Source organism: Danio aesculapii, chromosome 14 (genome assembly GCF_903798145.1).
Source record: "Danio aesculapii chromosome 14, fDanAes4.1, whole genome shotgun sequence".
Classification (NCBI taxonomy): Eukaryota; Metazoa; Chordata; class Actinopteri; order Cypriniformes; family Danionidae; genus Danio; species Danio aesculapii.
The window spans coordinates 31,797,568-31,815,936 of NC_079448.1; the positions used below are offsets into that span (position 1 = coordinate 31,797,568).

General features: G+C 35.7%; 1 protein-coding gene across 4 annotated transcripts in view; it reads right to left on the reverse strand.

Moving 5' to 3' along the window:
• Nucleotides 1–18,369, reverse strand: part of sorbs2b (sorbin and SH3 domain containing 2b) — a 101,182-nt gene that overhangs the window by 16,189 nt on the left and 66,624 nt on the right. For all 4 annotated transcript variants that reach the window (XM_056472663.1, XM_056472666.1, XM_056472665.1 and 1 more), the window contains 10 exons: nt 15,085–15,227; nt 12,944–13,010; nt 10,735–10,806; nt 10,329–10,530; nt 9,005–9,119; nt 7,091–7,174; nt 6,262–6,318; nt 2,787–2,836; nt 2,064–2,242; nt 172–1,707 (listed from right to left, as the gene is read on the reverse strand). In XM_056472663.1, the coding sequence (XP_056328638.1) occupies nt 172–1,707; nt 2,064–2,242; nt 2,787–2,836; nt 6,262–6,318; nt 7,091–7,174; nt 9,005–9,119; nt 10,329–10,530; nt 10,735–10,806; nt 12,944–13,010; nt 15,085–15,227 (2,505 nt within the window). The remainder of the gene's footprint in view (nt 1–171; nt 1,708–2,063; nt 2,243–2,786; nt 2,837–6,261; nt 6,319–7,090; nt 7,175–9,004; nt 9,120–10,328; nt 10,531–10,734; nt 10,807–12,943; nt 13,011–15,084; nt 15,228–18,369) is intronic.

An 18,369-nucleotide genomic window follows, 5' to 3' on the forward strand; every position in this document is an offset into this window, starting at 1 on the left:
AAATTGGAGCTAAACTGCAAGATGTTGGCCCTCCGGGAGAAAGCGTAGGTACACCACCTCTAAGCAAGCACATTCACAAACACAAATGGAACATAGCAATGATGGAACAGAAACCAAACACAAGGGATGGAAGCATTTCAGAAAAACCAGAGAATGATTAGATGAGTCCACCTTGATAGCAGTATTTAAAGTTGTGGTTCCTCTGGTTGTTGTTGCTGTCTATATGGTTGTAAGAGGCACTATGGGATAGGTGACAGTACTCAGGTTGGTGAATGTCCTGGCTGGACATGCCATCAGGTTGCGGGTGGTAAGAGCGAGGTTGAATTGTAGGACTGTTTCTCCCCAGTGCATGCAGGGAGGAATTCCTCTCAGGAATGTCAGGAAGCAACTCCACCAGCAACCTATGAAGGATGCTGTTTTCTGACAGGCTACTGCGTTTCTCAGTGCGGATGTGATCATAGATGTCTTTTAGAGCTGAATCTAGAGTCTCGTACACGTAGCTCTTGGAGTTTGACATTCGGGAAAAACTCAAAGGTGACAAGTTCTTCCGACGGAAAGGCACTGGGCTGACCAGGAATGCAAGCTTACTGAGACCAAACTCAGATTCTTCTACTCGCAAATGTTGCCTTCGATCCTGCTTGGCCCTCTCATGCTTGATCATGGTGGTAAAGCGTGTGTAGGAAGCCGGGCAGCGACCCTTGCAGGAGCTCACAAGCTGCCTGTGAAAATGATGGTGGTGTCCTGATCCGCAGAAACTCTCGGAGGAGGCAAATGAACACAGGTCGAACTCCCTCTCACTGCAAAAAGATGACCCTTCAATCTGGATGAAGTCACTAAGATCGGACACGACCGCGTCATGCTCACTGTCTGAATAATCGTTCTGCATGGCAGAGTTTTGTAATTGGTCACTGGTAACATGGATGTGAATTGGCACATGATTGTTTATCTTGGGGTATTGGGGCCGTCCTTCAGGGGGATTCCTGGCTGGTGGTTCTTCATCTAGCAATGACTCAATAGAGAGGCTACGCTTGGGGCTGTTAATCCTCCTAGAAGAACCTCTGATCAGGCACTCCTCCCCAAGGTTTGGCATGGATTTGGATTTCTGGATCAGACTCTCAAATTCAGAAATCCTGTTGTGCACCATGTCTCTAGGCACCTCTTCGTTGCAGCCCTTGTTGCCAGAGTGTCTATCCTTTCGCTGTTCGCTTTCATACTTACGGATCCTGGATTTGACAGAGCAGATCACAGTAGAGTTTATCAACTCTTGCCTATTAATGTGATGCATCTTCTTGTAGAGTTTAAGAAAGCCTGGTGCATCATGGGCAGAGCGGTGCCGGGTCCTCTCCCTAAGATCCTCAGACTCTTGGTCATCACAGCATTGTGATGTTTCTAGTTCCCCATTGTGCAGCAAGGAGCCAGTGCTTTCACAACGGGTCTGAACTTCTCTTCCCCTCCCCTCAGACAGGAGGTCATCACAACTCCAAGATTTGAGCTTAGGTGGAGTCTCCTCTGCGATCATCCAGGCTTCTGAATTCTCCTGGGCTGGTTTCCAGCCTTCTGGGAGGCTGGAGAAGCCTTCTGAGACAGCTGGAACGGCCATAAAACTGTCCTCATGTTCACCATAGTTTTGATACACAGGTTCTGAGGTAGAATGGTTTGAACTTAGACAGTCTGAATGTGCTGTGTGCATATTGCTCACATCCCCACCTTAGACATCCACCACAAGCAGCATGGTAAAAAAGAGACATGAGAAGACATTAAAAGGTAATTTACCCACAGGAAAAAAAGGACGTGTATACAACGGCCTGGAAGAAAACTGAAAAGAAATCAGACATCTTGATCAACAAGCCTCCCCTGAATATAGAAGCAGTTGATATGCTACTCTACACTGAGGCAAGATTGTAAACACTAAATAATTCATTGACCTTTATTCATGCAAAGGGAAAGTCGTTTAAAATTCAGCTTGTGCTGTGTGGAGCAAAATAAAAATTGTCTATGAACCTTTCCCAGTTGCTTATGCTTTCAGTTATGAGCACAATTTCGACTTCTCGTTTGACGTCTACCTTTAGTTCTAGTGGTGGCAGGGGAGCTTGGGCTGGTGAGGAGATTCCTCTGGGTGCTGCTGCCCCTGGGCAGCTCTGGTGGTTTGACAGATGTTTGTGTTGTGCCCACACTGCTGTGAGCTCTTGGCTGAGTGGTTGCGGGTTCAGATTTTCGCCTCTTCTTGTTATCACTTGCAGAGCTATAAAATAAATGATAACAGTCTTTATTTATTTTAATAGTTTGCAATGAAATTTAGTCTCCTTTTAAAACTAATATCATGACTTGTCACCTATAGTCCACAATGACCCCCTAATTAAATGTGGGTACAGGACTTAAGTGGTACTTAAAGAAAGAAAACATTTTATAAACTTTTTTATGTACTGGACAATGAAACCAATAGATCTTATGTAAATGATTATTGTTGTACATGTATTCTATATTTTAATTATATTATAAAATATTTAGTATTGAGACAAAAAAAATTTACAAATTAGACAAAGTATTTGAACTCTCTCTGCATGTTAATCATATTTGTCTATTTTGTAAAATCATGACTTCCACTAGTCCCAAGGGCATTCTTAGTGGATGTTTGCTGCGTTAAAAAATGTTTTGAGAAAAATTCTGTTTTAGATGTCACCTGGTATAATATTTTTCTTCTACATTTAAAAAAAATCAATGTAATGAAATGCATAAATGTGTATCTCCAATGCTTTTGGGGGTTAATGAATATACAGTAAACCTACCTTGATGGCCTTTCAAGGCTCCTGTCAGTAGATGGCTGATAAAGAGAGGTCTGAAACAGATGAAGAACACAAAAAATGGGTGAATTCCTCACTTAATGTCCACACATACTATAAAGTAGGTTCCTTAATACCCAGCGGCCTCTTTCTCAAATCCAACAATGGTAAAAAAAACGTGGTGATACTCCTTATGCCTGGATGTGGTGACATGGGCAGCTGTCTATTCCCATGGCAGCATTAGACCACTTACGAGGGTTTCTATGTCGAACAAAGCAGGAAATTCCTTATACACATGGCTGGAGTAGATAATCATCTTCCTGTTTGCTGAAGCTCTGAGCGGTGTTATCAGGAACAGCTCTTCAAACCAGCAGCAGACGCCCCTCGCGTTTTTTTAACCCTCTTTAAAAGTAGCTCAAGCACGCAGTACCAAGAATGTCTCTTCAGTGTGACACATTTGCATCTAGTCAACATAAATACAGCTCTGAGTGACAGCCAACTAGCAAGCTCAAAACTGGCCGGCAAACGCTCTGTGACAATTTTGAGCAATTCTTTGTTTGGATTTACAACATTCCTCAAACCATAACTGTTACTACAACCATCCTCTGAGTTATAATCTTTCCTTAAAGAGGTGGTTCACCCAAAACTGTCAATTTTGTTATTCATTACCTCAGCTTTTAATTGTCACAAGCCTCTTTGGGTTTCTTTTTTTCCATTGAACACAACAGAATTAGTTTGAAAAATGTTTAAAAGATGTAAACATTGACTTCCATAGTATTGTTTTCCTGCAATCAATGTCAATGATTTCTAACATTTTTCAAAATATCTTATTTTGTGTTTAACAGAAAAATGATTAAAGGTATGGAAACACTTGACGAAGATTAAATGGTCTGTAAATTGTAATTTTTGGGTGAACTATCCCTTTATTCACATAGTAATTCATAAAATGGATGACTTTGGGACAAACTTGCTTAATTGGTCAGATCTATGCCAAATAAAGTGTCTTGTTCAACTACCCAACGCATAGTGTTAAGTCTGTTAAGTGTTAGTGCTGTTTCAATCACACCTCCTTTCTTTGTAAATGAAGCTCATTATAGACGCGCCAAATTCACAATATTCAAGTCTGCAATGTTGAATGGGGTGGTAATCACATGCAAAAAACAACAACATTAATGCATTCTTGATTAGATTCTCTCCTTGACAGCCAGTGAACTATTTTTAAAAAGACATAAAAAAGCCACTCGGTGAAGAAGGATATGTAATATGACCACTCAGAGGGCATGACCATACATCCTTCATGTACTATAAACACTTGGACAGAATGGACGGATGACAGCCAGCAGGAAATTCTCCTGTCTTATCATAAATACACAATGTAATAATAGACTGAACTTTACTTTCATAAAGACCATGTGGATTTACATGCAGGGCACTGATTCTTGGACATGGGACAACTGTAACTGTACTTTCATGTGTACTGTACATTTGTAAAAAGCAGAATTACTGCAGTTATAATAAGAAGAAATTATTGCTTAAATATTCTCAACACAAAACTCAACTCAACACTTCCTAAAAAGTGACCAAATGTTTGATCAATGTTATAAATTTAGATATAAACTACTTATACTGTATTCAAATGCAATAAATGTACATATGTAACATATTCTTATATAAAATATTTCCTCGTTTGAAGTAAAAACATATGTGCAACAATTTAATACACTATAAATTTAGCTCCAATAAATATATACATTTACGTTAGCATACTTGCGTATTTTGACAGGTTTTGATATCATATAGATCAGGGTTCTGCAGGTTTCACCGAGTCAAATTTAAGACTTTTTCAGGCCTTTTTAAAACCATGAAAAATGAAATTTCAGACTTATAAAAGGCTTAACGCTAAGGCTTTTTAAATGGCCCAGCAGAAGAAAAAACTACTATTTGTTATTTCTTAGCCACATATATGAAATAATGTGTCAAAACAAGCAGACCTTAGTTGTATACATACAACAGACAGTTATAATATTAGTTATGAACAGTTTTGAGATGTACTAGTGGATGTGTGTTGGATCAACTGGGTTGCTTTGCGTAAACAAAGGAAAATTAAAACCTGTTTAAAAATATTTAAGACCTACAAGACCATCTTTCAGTGAATTTATGACTTTTTAAGGCCTAAAATTTTGTTTTTGAAATGTAAGACTTATTAAGACCCCGCCGATACCCTGTAGATGCCATATATTAATTAATTCATTCATTTTCCTTCAGCTTAGTCCCTGATTTATCAGGGTTTACCACAGCAGCAGGGGTGTAGTGGACATTTTAAAAGTGGGGGGAGAGCTGAATGAAATCCAAAAGTTTACAATCTTAATCACCTGTTACTAAATGGTCTGTCTCTAAAAGTGAGGGGGACGTGTCACCCCCATCCCCCCGGTTGCTACACCCCTGCACAACGGAATGAAGCACCAACTACTCTGGCATATATTTTATGCAGCGGATGCCCTTCCAGCCACAACCCAGTACTGGGAAACCATATAACAGTTATATAAGTAAACGTGTAAGTATACATATATGTGTTTCATTTATGTCAGAGGCTCTATTTTATATATACTACTTTATATATATCACTTTAATTTGATGGTCCATTTGAGTATTAGTAGACTGCTTAATATCTGTTGATACTGCTCCTTCAACAGACATTTAACTGACTATAAGAAACTTTGCTAGTACCTGTCAACTTACAGTAACCCTAACCCTAACAGTCTACTTATAATCTAATGAGAATTAGTTGGACCATCAAATGGTTTAAATTCAAATTATCAAATTATAATATACTGACAATGACCAAGTTTACACGGACATCAGTAATCAAATTATTTGCCTTAATCTGAATAAGACAATAATATGATTAAGGTGTTTACATGAGTTGCTTTGTGAATGTTCCTTTCATGATCCCGCTTTACATGTTATAGCACATTATTCGATTAACATCATTGCACCTCCACGCTATCCACATTTCCTCCAGAGTTTCATGTAATTTCAGGTGTTTCATTTTTAATTTGTCGACTTTAACTACAGTTTGGCACTTTCACTTTCGTTCAGGAACATTTCATGCATAACATTGTACCATATCAAAAATATATTATTTAAGTATCTATCAGATCAAGGATCAAGTTTTAGTAGGGGAAAACACTGATGATGTGAGACAGGGAAATTGCATTGAAAAGTAAATCCTACTTTACTTATACTGTAAGCTTTTATTTATTTTAATATGTTCCACATCTCAGGAATCAAGTAGTGTATTGCTCCAATGTAAACAGTGAGCTTTGTGTTATAATTTAAACTGTTCAATTAATGTCAAACATGTAAGGGTTGCAAGGTGCATATTTCTATTAATAACTTTCTCTCTTTCTCCTCCAGTCTGTGAGTACAAGCAAAGCATTAATCATTCACTCACTTATTCCTTCATTCATTCACTCTTTACCTCCACTGGAAATCGAGGAGCGCTCTCTGGATTGTAATCTAGAAGTTTTTTTGGAGGCTTCACCCAAAGGAATGGAAGAGGGGAGGAACACAGAAACAGTGATGTGACAAGGGAGAAACTATGACTACAAACTACTAACACTGAATATATCTGCAACCAAACACTACACACCGCAATACTTTAGCTTTTAGGAACAGTTCAGCCAGAAATTAAAATGTACTCATCATTTACTCACCCTTAAAAGATCATTACGTGATTTTTAATGTCCTGTTGAGCACAAAATAACATATTTTGAAAAATGTCTGTAACCAGTAGCCACTGACATCCATTTTATTTATTGAAGCCAATGGCTACTGGTTTCCAACATTTATCAAAATATCGTCTTTTGTGTTCAACATAAAAATTGAAACTCAAAGAGTTATAACAAGTGGAGAGTGAGTAAACATTGACAGATTTTCAGTTTTTGAATAAACTATCCCTTTCACAAAACTATGTCACGTCAAGCCTACAAAAATACACACACCTTGCACAGTGAGCGACATAATCTAGTAGCAAAATCATGCAGTGTATAGTAGTTAAAATGAAAAAGTAGTTTACTGTGTAGAGACTGAAATGCTGGTGGGAAAAAGCGAGGCTGGTTTAAACAGAACCTGATATTAGTTATTCATCAAACTCAAACGTAAGGTACAGTATGTGTTACAGTGTCCAACCAGTCATTTCAGACATGATCATCTTGGACCGACAGCATGTGCAGCACGTATGTGACCTTTCCACCCTCACACCAATCACAAGCCGCATGCTAACAGCACCAAACCAAAGCCACACTTACCGGCCGCCCAAACTCCAGTTCAGCAAAGAACTTATACCACGGCTCATTCTCTAAATCTATGTCCTCTGGATTTAAGTTACTTTTCTGGAGTTGAGAAGTCAAGCAGGAGAAGAAGATGAAAGGGAGGGTTGAAACTTAGGAATGTGACAGCGAGATTCCAAATGAAGAATGTCTTTAGACAAGTAATAAATCAATATTGTCAATTTGTAAAGGTCAGAAAAGCACAAAAAAGTATTATGTTATTAGTATATTTATTTTTGATTACATGTTTAACCAGCTTGCCATAGGCAAAAAACGTTTTTTCTTTAACCCTACTATCCAGCAGAGGGCAGCAGCGTATAACACATGCTCAGTGCACAAGGACAAACAGTTCCAGCAGGAGCAAATTGGTTTTCCTAACTTTATAAGTGACCTTGACCACATTACGCTCTAATGGACTCACGGTTTATCCGTTCTAGCAAGTGACAGGTTTGCTGAAGCACTTCAGCTTATTCATGGCAAATGTTTGAGGTGATTATTTTAACATATATAGAACACTTAACATCTAACTAGCACTGTTGACATGCATTTTGTCAATACAATTCTATTAATATACAAGAGTTACTCAGTTTAGTCAAACAGCATATAATGTATCATGCCTGCGGCGCTGCTGACACCATGGACTCGCCGATTGATAGCATTTCATTACTAGCATCTGGTTTACGATCGGTCTATATCCATACAGCCACGGGGTGTTAATGCTAAGATCAATATGCTTGACTTCAAATGCTAAACTCTTTGCCTCATAAACTTTATAAAGCTAACTTCAAACCACAAATTATTTTACAATAAAATAAATAGCTTAAATAAAATACATTTTTTTTTATAACTATACCTACCTGTATTATATAACTATACCTAAACCTAACCCAAATTCTAACCCTAACCATATAGTATGTACTTTTAATTAATTATTACTCAGCCAGTATTTAAATAAATAGTTACACTGTAACAGGTATACCTTAAAATAAAGTGTAAGCAAATATACATGTAATATGTTAAAAATTATGCTCACAATGTAATTAACTCATTTAATTCCATCTGGATCTGAAAATGAAAATAGTACTAGTACTTACAGTATGTATTTGCTGTTAGTGTCAGTCATTTAGGGGTTTTTTTTATCCCCCAAGTATACTAGTACCTGAATAGAGAGTATTATTTAAAAGTATTAAATAGAGAGTAGGCTAGTACTTTTTTGATAGTGCTATTAGATAGTCATAACTATTAATCAGATATTAGTAGTAATATCATTACATTTTTTTATTATTTAATAGATGCTAAAAGCTATTAATTTGGTACTAGGACATTTTAAACAAATACTTAACTTTTTGACTATTGTAACATTCATAATTTTATATATAGACGGAAAACAAAAATAAAAAGCGATAAAAATCAAGGCCAAGCTACATTCTAAATTTGAAGTTGACGCTTAAAAAAATAAATAGACAGCAGAACTTATTTGATAGTACTATTGCATACTCATAACTATTAAACAGATACTATTCATACATTTAGATGTTCTTTTCTTGTTTAATAGATACTAAGACTTATACATTTGGTACTAGTACATATTAAACGCATATAAATACCTAATTATTTGACTATTGTAAAATAACTAGTAAAACTGATTATCTTACTGTTCATATTTGCTCGTTTTACTTGTCTTTAAAAGTGCAGTTCAATTTAAGATCTTACTATTAATTTTTAAAAAATGTTAGTAACATATTGAATATGCACTAGCATCCAATAAAAATGCTAGTATAAATTTAATTAGTATAAGTTCTAGTAGTATAATAAATCAGAAGTATTTATTAGATAAGTAGAAGTGTATAATAAAATCTGTTTATTAATGTGAATACACAAATGATTACTTACCGCTCTCTCCTGTTCTAAAACAGATGATTTTCCAGGCTCATAGTCAAAGATGCTCCTCGGCTCTGCTCTGTATTTCCGTGTGTCTACTTTTCTATCAGGAGGCCCCCATTCATTCCTGCAGGACAACAAATATCGTTGTAAATCCGGCAGTCTATTTAAACACTTTACTTTTGGTTGTTCTTTTTGGGATAGACCTGAAAATGACATGTCCAACTTAACTGAATTCAATTCAACTCATCTTTATTTCTATAGCACTTTTACAATGTAGATTGTGTCAAAGCAGCTTAACATCCAGCTTAACAAGTCCAGTTTTCAGAGTTGAAGTTCAGTTCAGATCAGTGTGGTTTTTCAAGTTGTTGTAAATCTTCAATGCTTTGATACACAGATATTGGTTCTATTTTTGAGAAGAGATTTGTTGAATTGTTGCTTATAAGGAGAAAAAATGTATGCAAATCTACATACATGGGGAGTAAATCCATGATTTGGAGGGTTTTTTTCAAGCTTTTGCCAATACAGTGAGTATACATTTTAGTCACACTTCATTTTGATGGTTTGTTTGTTGAATTTAAGTTACATTGCATCTACATGCCAACAAATTGTCATTAGATTATATGTAGACTGTTAGGTTGGGGTTATGGTTAGTGTAAGTTGACATGTACTTGCAGTTTTTTATAGTCAGTTAAATGTCTGTTGAAGGAGCAGCATCAACAGATATTAAGCAGACAGTCTACTAATACTCAAATGGAACATTAAAATAAAGTGTTACCTACATTTTTTTATATATTGATTTCATCATTTTATATATTTTTCTGGAACTGCCAGAAAATCAAAGCCATAAATGTGAACAAGCTTCATTACAAATTTGAAGTTGACATCTAAAAAATTAGCTCGCAGTAAGATTTAGTTTGTTTATTGTTCATATTTCTCACAACATTTATGAAGTACACCTTTTATTTAAAAGTAGTATGAACAATCTATTGGTATTTGATTTGAATTAAGCATCTAACAAACATTAATCATAACAAACCTTTTTTTCTCTCATTTTCAGACATTTTCTCTCAAAATATAGAATAGATGTTATGGATGTGATGAATTCATGCCATTAAAATATATGATATTACATATGGATTGCTGTAGCAAAGTAAAAACCTAAAATAGTGTTATGAGCCAGAAGTTTTAAGGTTTAAAATGATTCATGGTTTGACATGTTTGGTTTTGGAAGACTACAATGTTATTGTAGTTAGTGACAGTAACCGTTCTGGAACATTGAGTGAAGTGCTTGAGGAATATTGCTGTTGAATAATTATGGGTTATTGTTTCTCACATGTCTGGTGTGCTTCTGCCCTTCTGCGGAGCCTCTCTTTCAATGGGTCTCTGCTGTGTGGAGGTTGATGTGGGAAGAGGAGAGGCGACAGGAAGCCTGAAAGCATATATGCCATTGTCGGAGACACTCTTGCTTATGGGCCGGTAGGTGCTGGTTTTAGGTGCAGGATGAGCCTTTACAGCTATAGGGGCAGCTTGCTTATCTGAAAAGAATATCAACAATGTGGAAATAATATGCAAATATATACTGTATATGTAATATATATAAGATAAGAATAAGAATAATGATAGAATTATGCTACTATTGCTTTATCACATTGTAGTTACATTCTATATTTAGTTGTTTGTTTCTTCAAGTTCAATTTTTTGGCATCAAGAATCTATTTTATTGTGAAACAATAGGAAACCTTGTTTGGAAATAGTTATAGCTGGACTTGTAACAGGATCTGTGGCAGTTCGGGACCCGGACCACTCGATCTCTGTGAAAACAAACAAACACGATTAACATGGATTACACACATACTGTAACACAAACAAGCTCCACAGAGAGTCCTTTAAACTTAATAACTCAAACAAACTTATTCATATGCAGGATGTGGAATGAAGACAACTAAAACGACATAAGATGTGAAATGAAGGTGCTGATCTAGTGACCCCTGTAATCTCCCAGGCAAACCCACTGACAACCAGTAATGAACGCACTTCTAATCCACAGCCTGCTGAGTAAAGCTCTTTTATTGTCGCTCCTCTTTAGGTGGCCTTAAATTGCCCTTCTCTGCAAAAAAACTACCATCTTAGTGTAGGGAAAATATAGCTCTTTAACTTGGCTGATTTAATTAAAACAACAACAACAGCGTACTGTATTTCCATCCAATCATAGAACAAAACCGTTACTTATTTTATCTTTCATGTATCTGTCTTTCCATTGCTATGTGCAGTAGCAAAAATTGCTATAAAGAAGTCTAAATAAGGAAATAATATGTTGGTATGTTAGTGTACTGTATGACGAGGGTTAGGTTTGTTCTGCTTTTATGAGTTAATGATAAGGTCACAGGCAGCACGGGTTCTGTGTGGAGTCTGCATGTTCTCCCCGTGTTTGCGTGGGTTTCCTCCGCGTGCTCCGGTTTCCCCCACAAGTCCAAAGACATGCCGTACAGGTGAATTGGGTAAGCTAAACTATCCATAGTGTATGTGTGTGAATGAGTATGTATGGATGTTTCCCAGTTATGGGTTGCAGCTGGAAGGGCATCTGCTGCGTAAAACATATGCTGGATAAGTTGGCGGTTCATTCCGCTGTGGCAACCCTATACTAATAAACGGACTAAGCCGAAAAGAAAATGAATGAATGATAAGGTCACAAAACTGGATGACGTTGAGTTAATAAAGCGTTTAAAACACAATGTAACTATTATTATATGCCTAAATAATAAGATATATAAATGTTAATTTGAATAGTTTAATAATCATTAACTTACACGTTCTGATCTTTAAAAAGAACCCACCAACTATAATTTTAATGCGATACTTAATTTAGTAATGAAAAATTTAATCATTTACAAAGTATGAAAACACTGTCGTTATATACATTCTACATGTGCTTATAAGTCAAGAATACAGCATTTGCAGATGTTTTTATAAACTGCTTACTAACATCTATTAATGTTATGCTTAACAGATAATAAATTAATAAATAATACATTTGCTAATGCTTAATGAATGATTCATAGTGTACACTCAGAAATAAAGGAAAAGGAGCTGCCGCTGAGGTGGTGCCTTTTCAAAAGATACATACTTGTAATTTGCCCAAATGTACCTAAAAAGTACCTTTGAGTGCCAGTGCCAGTGACAGCTCCTGTACCTTTATGTCTGAGAGTGTATAGTTATTATAAAGTGTTACCAAAAGTATTTGAATATAGTATTATATATTACTTCAGTTAACATTTATTTCTTTACCAGCATCAGTCTTAATGAAATGACCAAAGATACATTAATTTTAAACATTTTAATAATTTAGATTACGTCATGTTTACATAATGCCTCTGTTGTTTTTAATAAAAACCAGTAAAATAAATTTTTTTTCAAGGTATTAATGGCTAAGAAGAGTTTTTTTATTATTACAGTCAATGATTATATAAGTCAACGATCCGAAACATCATTCATTTGAATGCGTTGTTATTTTTTGCCAAGTGACAAACAAAAACTGCTCCATTCACATTTATACAAATGTCATTATATAATGTACATAAAAATCATACTCTAAAATTCATAATAAATACATAATAATAAACACAGCGTTATAAATCATTTGAGTCTAAAAATATCACATTATTATTTTGAAAGCATGTCCAACCAAATGGAAGGCTGTTAACATATAATGTGTGAACCTTTGTTTAAATGGCAGAGAGATTAAATATAGCAAATTATTTGTTTGTTGGTCCTGAAGGTCCTGAGAGGAACTATATTATTAAATTTATGAAAGTAAACAAAGGTGAAACATTAAATGCTCAAGTAAACTGCAGCCAAACTGAAAAAGGGGCAAAATAGATGTCTATAAACATGCACATATACATTTATAGCAACACAAAGGACAAGCAAATACAAAAGATTCAGTCTTACCTGTTTTAGGCACCACATGAATCTGTTTGAACATGGTTTTGTACCAATCTTTTGGCCTGTCAACAGTCTAAAACAACACACAAACAAGCATTTTTTTAGCTTACAGGCCTTCCCTTACAGATTAAGATTCCAGAGTCCAGAAACATAGTTTAGGAAACAAACAGCAACCCGAATGAGCTCCATGACCTTGAGTCCAAAAGTCTGGATCTAAAAACTGCTATTAAAAAAATGCTGATGCAATTGGCTTGTCTGTGTGAAGCTGAGAGAGACTCATCACTGCCTGCTGGTCCATCAATGATGCTGAGCGCAGCTGCCTGTTTCCCCAAGGCTAAATAAAGCTCTGTGTGGGAAAATGCAATTTAGCGCACGAATCAAAACAGCCAGTCCCGTGTGACCAGAGACCGATTGAAGATTAATTCTGGAATGAACATTTATAGGTATGCGCTTCCGACAATGTGTACACTGCCAATAAAGTGTTAGGAGGCGAACATTTCTCAAAATGATTTTTATCGTTTATAATGTTTGTCATACTTTTGCTTGCATGTTAAATGAGTCTGTAGTAGTTACAGTACAAAGTCTTCTTTAGCTTTAGGTATTTTAATGAGGTTTAATTATAATAAAATGTGACTGTAACACTTTAGAATAATAGTCCATTAGTTAATGGATTTACTAACATGAACTAAGCATGAATAAAGCATTTACAGTATTCACCATAGTTCAACATTTACTAATGCATTATTAAATTGAAAGTTGTGCTTGTAACATTAGTTAATGCACGTGAGTTAACATGAACTAACATTATTGAACTTAAATAACATTAACAAATATGAATAAATACCATAATAAATGTGTTACTAATAGTTTGTTCATGTTAGTAAACACATTAACTAATGGACCATTATTTTAAAGTATTACCAATGTGACAGTTTGGCTTACGTTGCAAATATTTTAGCATCTATTCATTGTTTATATTTGTTACTTCTCAAATGACTTAATAATTATTGACTGCAAAAAGTACTTTTCTTACTCTTTTGTTTTAGTTTTCTAATACAAATATCTACAAATTTTTAAATCAAGAAGCATTTTGGAAAGAAGTAAAAATATCGTCTTGTTTTCAGAAATAATAATTCAAAATTAAGTGGGTTCTCTCTCAAATCAAGCAAAATAATCTGCCAATGGGGTTAGTTAAACACTGTAATCTCGTTTTCGCTTTGAAATTAGAAATATATTCCAGTCCACAGACCATTTTGGTGGATGTAAACAAAAACAATGGTCCCAACGTATTTCCTGTTTTACATTTTTAATTTCTACAGCTTTCGAGAATCCAAAAAGAGCCACATATTGATAAATAATGTTATGATAGCTGTTTTAACATTGAGTTATGATTGAATTGCCTCTTGTTACAGTTATGAAATAGTGTGATAACAAGCAGGAAATGTTAATGGGCCATTCACATGACCACATTGAAATGGTCTATTGAGGTATATTTGTAGATATTTGGACTAGAAACAATACAAAACACTATGTAAGAGAAGCATTTTTTGCAGTATTTACATCAATCTATATAAGTAAATTATAATTATTGCACAGTGCAAATAAGATGCAGTTTTGTCAAAGTAAGCATTCTATATGTTAATTAAACTGGGAATTATTTCATTACATACATGCTATTTCCATAACCAGAATGCTGTAAAATAAGCTCATACACATAGTATAATATGTGTGCATGAAATTAAAGTAGAAATGTCAAGAAAAAAAACACAATCACACACTCAAAGATGATGTTACTGTTGGCAAATTTACTTAAACTTTTTTAAAATGAGCTGAAACAACACAATTCTTGAGCTTTTTGTGGATAACTTGTTTTGTCCAAGCCATTTACATTTGTAAAAACTAGTAAGTTAACTTAATTCCTTCATGTAGTCCCAAAACAAATTAATTGTGTGGATTCCAGCATTTTTTTACAGTGCAAGTCCACAAAATAAACATAAAAACACCAAAATAACACCTTAGTTTTGTATTTCGTTACATGTGTGCTTAACAATAATATATAATACAGTATCAAAGAACTATATCTATTCAAAACAACACAGCATCAATATAAAACAAAAGAAAAAGACTCGAGAACGTCAGTCGCTCACCGTCCGTATTGCTATGGGAATCCCGGACTCATCCACAGGACCGATGCCAGTATAGTGCGGAGCTTTCCCTGCTGTTTCTCTCCTGTCAGTCTGTGGCGCTGGGGCAGGAGGTTCCACGTTGGCATAGATTGGAGTGCTGGAGGCTGATGGGAGGAAAGCAGGGTCAGCTTTTGGGAGTGTGCGAGTTTCTAGTAGTTCCCCTTGAACTAAGCAACATTCTCATGTCTGTAACTGTGAAATGCAGCCAGATCAGGAACTGTTATTCCAAATCAGGAGAAAGAATCCATCAATATGTTGACTCCAGCATTCTGACATAGAATAATAATCCGCACTCCAGTCTACGGGCATTCAGACTGAACCATTTTGGGGAGGAATCTAGCAAAACGAGCTCTGATTCAGAGACAAAGGTCAGCCTCACGCACACAGACGCTTTAATCCCAGTGTCTCAGCTCCTCCCTCAGCCCCGTTCAGACTGGAGCTTTAATCCCTGGCATTTGCCACTTGGGATTAGAGAGATCGTAGGCGCGCATTCAGAGCGGAGCAGGTTGGGATACGCTTAGTGTCACACGGCCGGTAAGCAGCGCTGCAGTCAGGTCACGCTTTCATACTCATTAGTGCTTCATTAGAGCCTGGCACATCACACTAGTGACTTCTCACAGTCCAGGGAGAGCATTTTCACAGATGTACTGCAACATTTATGACATCTATTTAGGTTGTGCTGATATTTACAGATGAACAGGTGGATGTTGAGATTTACTTTTGCATCAGCAATTGCCATTTATGTGGTTCTGCTGTCTCATGTTATCTTTAGTTAACCAATAATATTTATACTACTAGGCTGTTGATTGCTTGAAAATAATTTCTTGATGAACATTCTGAGGTAGGGGTGCTCAACAGGGGGTCCAGTGGGGTTCATCTGTAACATCTGAATTAATTTGTGGCCAGTGTCATGCTGAAGATTAATGTATTTTTATTATAGTTTGCACTCAAAAGTAGTGCGGTTGATACTCCTAAAGCTGATCACACACCTGAAAGGAAGTCACATCTTTAAAATGTTTTCTATTTGTTGCTGGATGCTGCAAACTGATGCTGAATGTGTGTAATAATGTATCAATTTGTGTAATATTATAGGTTTAATGAATTACTAAATATTAGGCTGCTTTCACACTTATAGATCGATTGTTTTGTTCCCAAACAGAGATTAAAATTGTTACAATGTTGCTGTTTGTTCTTGGTGCAGTTCGCTGTTTCTTAATGGACCAAAAAATTTAAATCAAGTCATGTCCCAGTAAACTCTTTTGGTTTATAGTTTGGTTTATTTAGTTATTTAAATCGTTACATTGTTATTTTAATTTATGACAATGAGATATTATATGTGAAACGGTGTACTTTCTTTTTGAATGGTGACACACACAAACATAGACATCACCATATCTAAATCTGAGGTAGAATTTCTCATTTCAGTTGTCAAAGGTTGTAAATTATATATCGATTCTATGTCAGAAGTCGAGTTAACCAGAAAGTTATTGGTTCAGTTAAAGAGCATGCTTTCACTTTCGGATTCAACGTTAAGTGAACTTTTACTGGTAGGAATGACATGTCTACTCATCATTCTGTCTTCTTACAGCCATATACTGTATGTGCCTATTGCATATCTATAATACATTGTGATACTGTATAGCCTGGTTTGTTAGTTCAGTGGATCGTATTGCTCTCTCAATACAACCGAACCGCTCTAGAGAACCGGGCCGGGACAACCACATTTAGGCTAACTCGAACCACTTGTTTTGGCGTGAATCTGATTGCCATTACATGTTTCACATATGCCCAAATGAACTGTGCTAAGGGGGCAAACGCACCAGGTTCCAAAACAAGCGTCTAGGTGTGAAAGCACTCTTAAGATTGAACATTGGCCTATATTTAATCACGCTCAACATATCTGCTCAGAGTTTAGTATTGATTGAGTATTAATGCATTTTATACTTTTTTGTTCCAGATTTTTGTTTACTATCATGTTCAGTATTGTTTGTTTAAAGTTTTATAAAGCATTATAAAGTCAGTAAAACTGCTAAAATGATTTTAAATATAGTCTAATTATGCAAATTGTAATCTATGGCTCTTATTTTATTAACTTGACAAATGTCTAGAAATACAGTTTTTCTATAGCAATTAACAATGTCTTTTGGTGTGAGAACTATAAGCTGAATAATTGAATCAAGTCTGTTTCAAGAGTTCACACTTAGATATTGTTTGACAAATTATAGCAGGTTTGGCATGCTGTCCCGGGAGAGAACCCTGAGCTTGGAGATAGTTGAGCCCAGGGCTCCCGCCTGGTCCATAGAGCATGTGAGGGGAGTACGAGATCAGGTGGTTCTCGAGAGCTTCCCGTGGTAAAGGAGGAAAGGAGGAGAAGGGGTGGATGGGGGGTTTCTTCGGAAAACGAAGATAAGAGAGTAGTTCTAGCTAGGCTACTTATAGTGCATTGGGATTAATCTGATTGGCTAACTAATGAATGTAGATGGGTGGCCAGCTGCAGTCAATCATATCACGTGCTCCTCTCGAAATTAGTTTGTGAAACTTCACTTAATTATTAGAGAACAATGCACAAATAGTGTTTTTTTTTTTCTTCAAATAATTAAATGGCCAGTCATCATTTATTCTTTACTTAAATGCATTAATGTTTTAAAAATCATAATTATATATTCGGGTCTTTGGTGACCATGAATTTATATATCATCTGATGCATCTGAATCACTCAAAGAGACAAGTTTGTAAGAGTCTTTCATTCACAGATCAGACTGCATTAGTCGTTTTTGATTCCACAAAAAGGACTGGATTAAGTCATTTCGGCCATTTGTTAATGAATCAGACACCCTTGTTAACACTGTGTTTTATCTGTGACCATTCATCCACAGTAGATGAGGGCAGGAAAAATATTGCATATACTGTACATAATACATATACAAAAAAAAAACTTTAACATCACCATATACATACAACATCAGGAGGTACATATTAAATAAGCTTATTACATTCATTTTTACAAATCTTAAGGATTAAATTGCATATGTGTTTGAGTTAGGATTACAATTATTTAACAATTGATTGTGAAGCTGAACTGCATAATAAAAACCGTAATACTGTGAAATATTATTATAATTTCAAAATCGAATGTTGAATATGGCCCCTTTAAAATGGAAAAAGAGGAACTCTTCAAAAAAACTGACAAAGATAGAAACTGTAAAACAGTAAAGGCAGTGACCTGCAGTCTGTAAAAAGTTACAT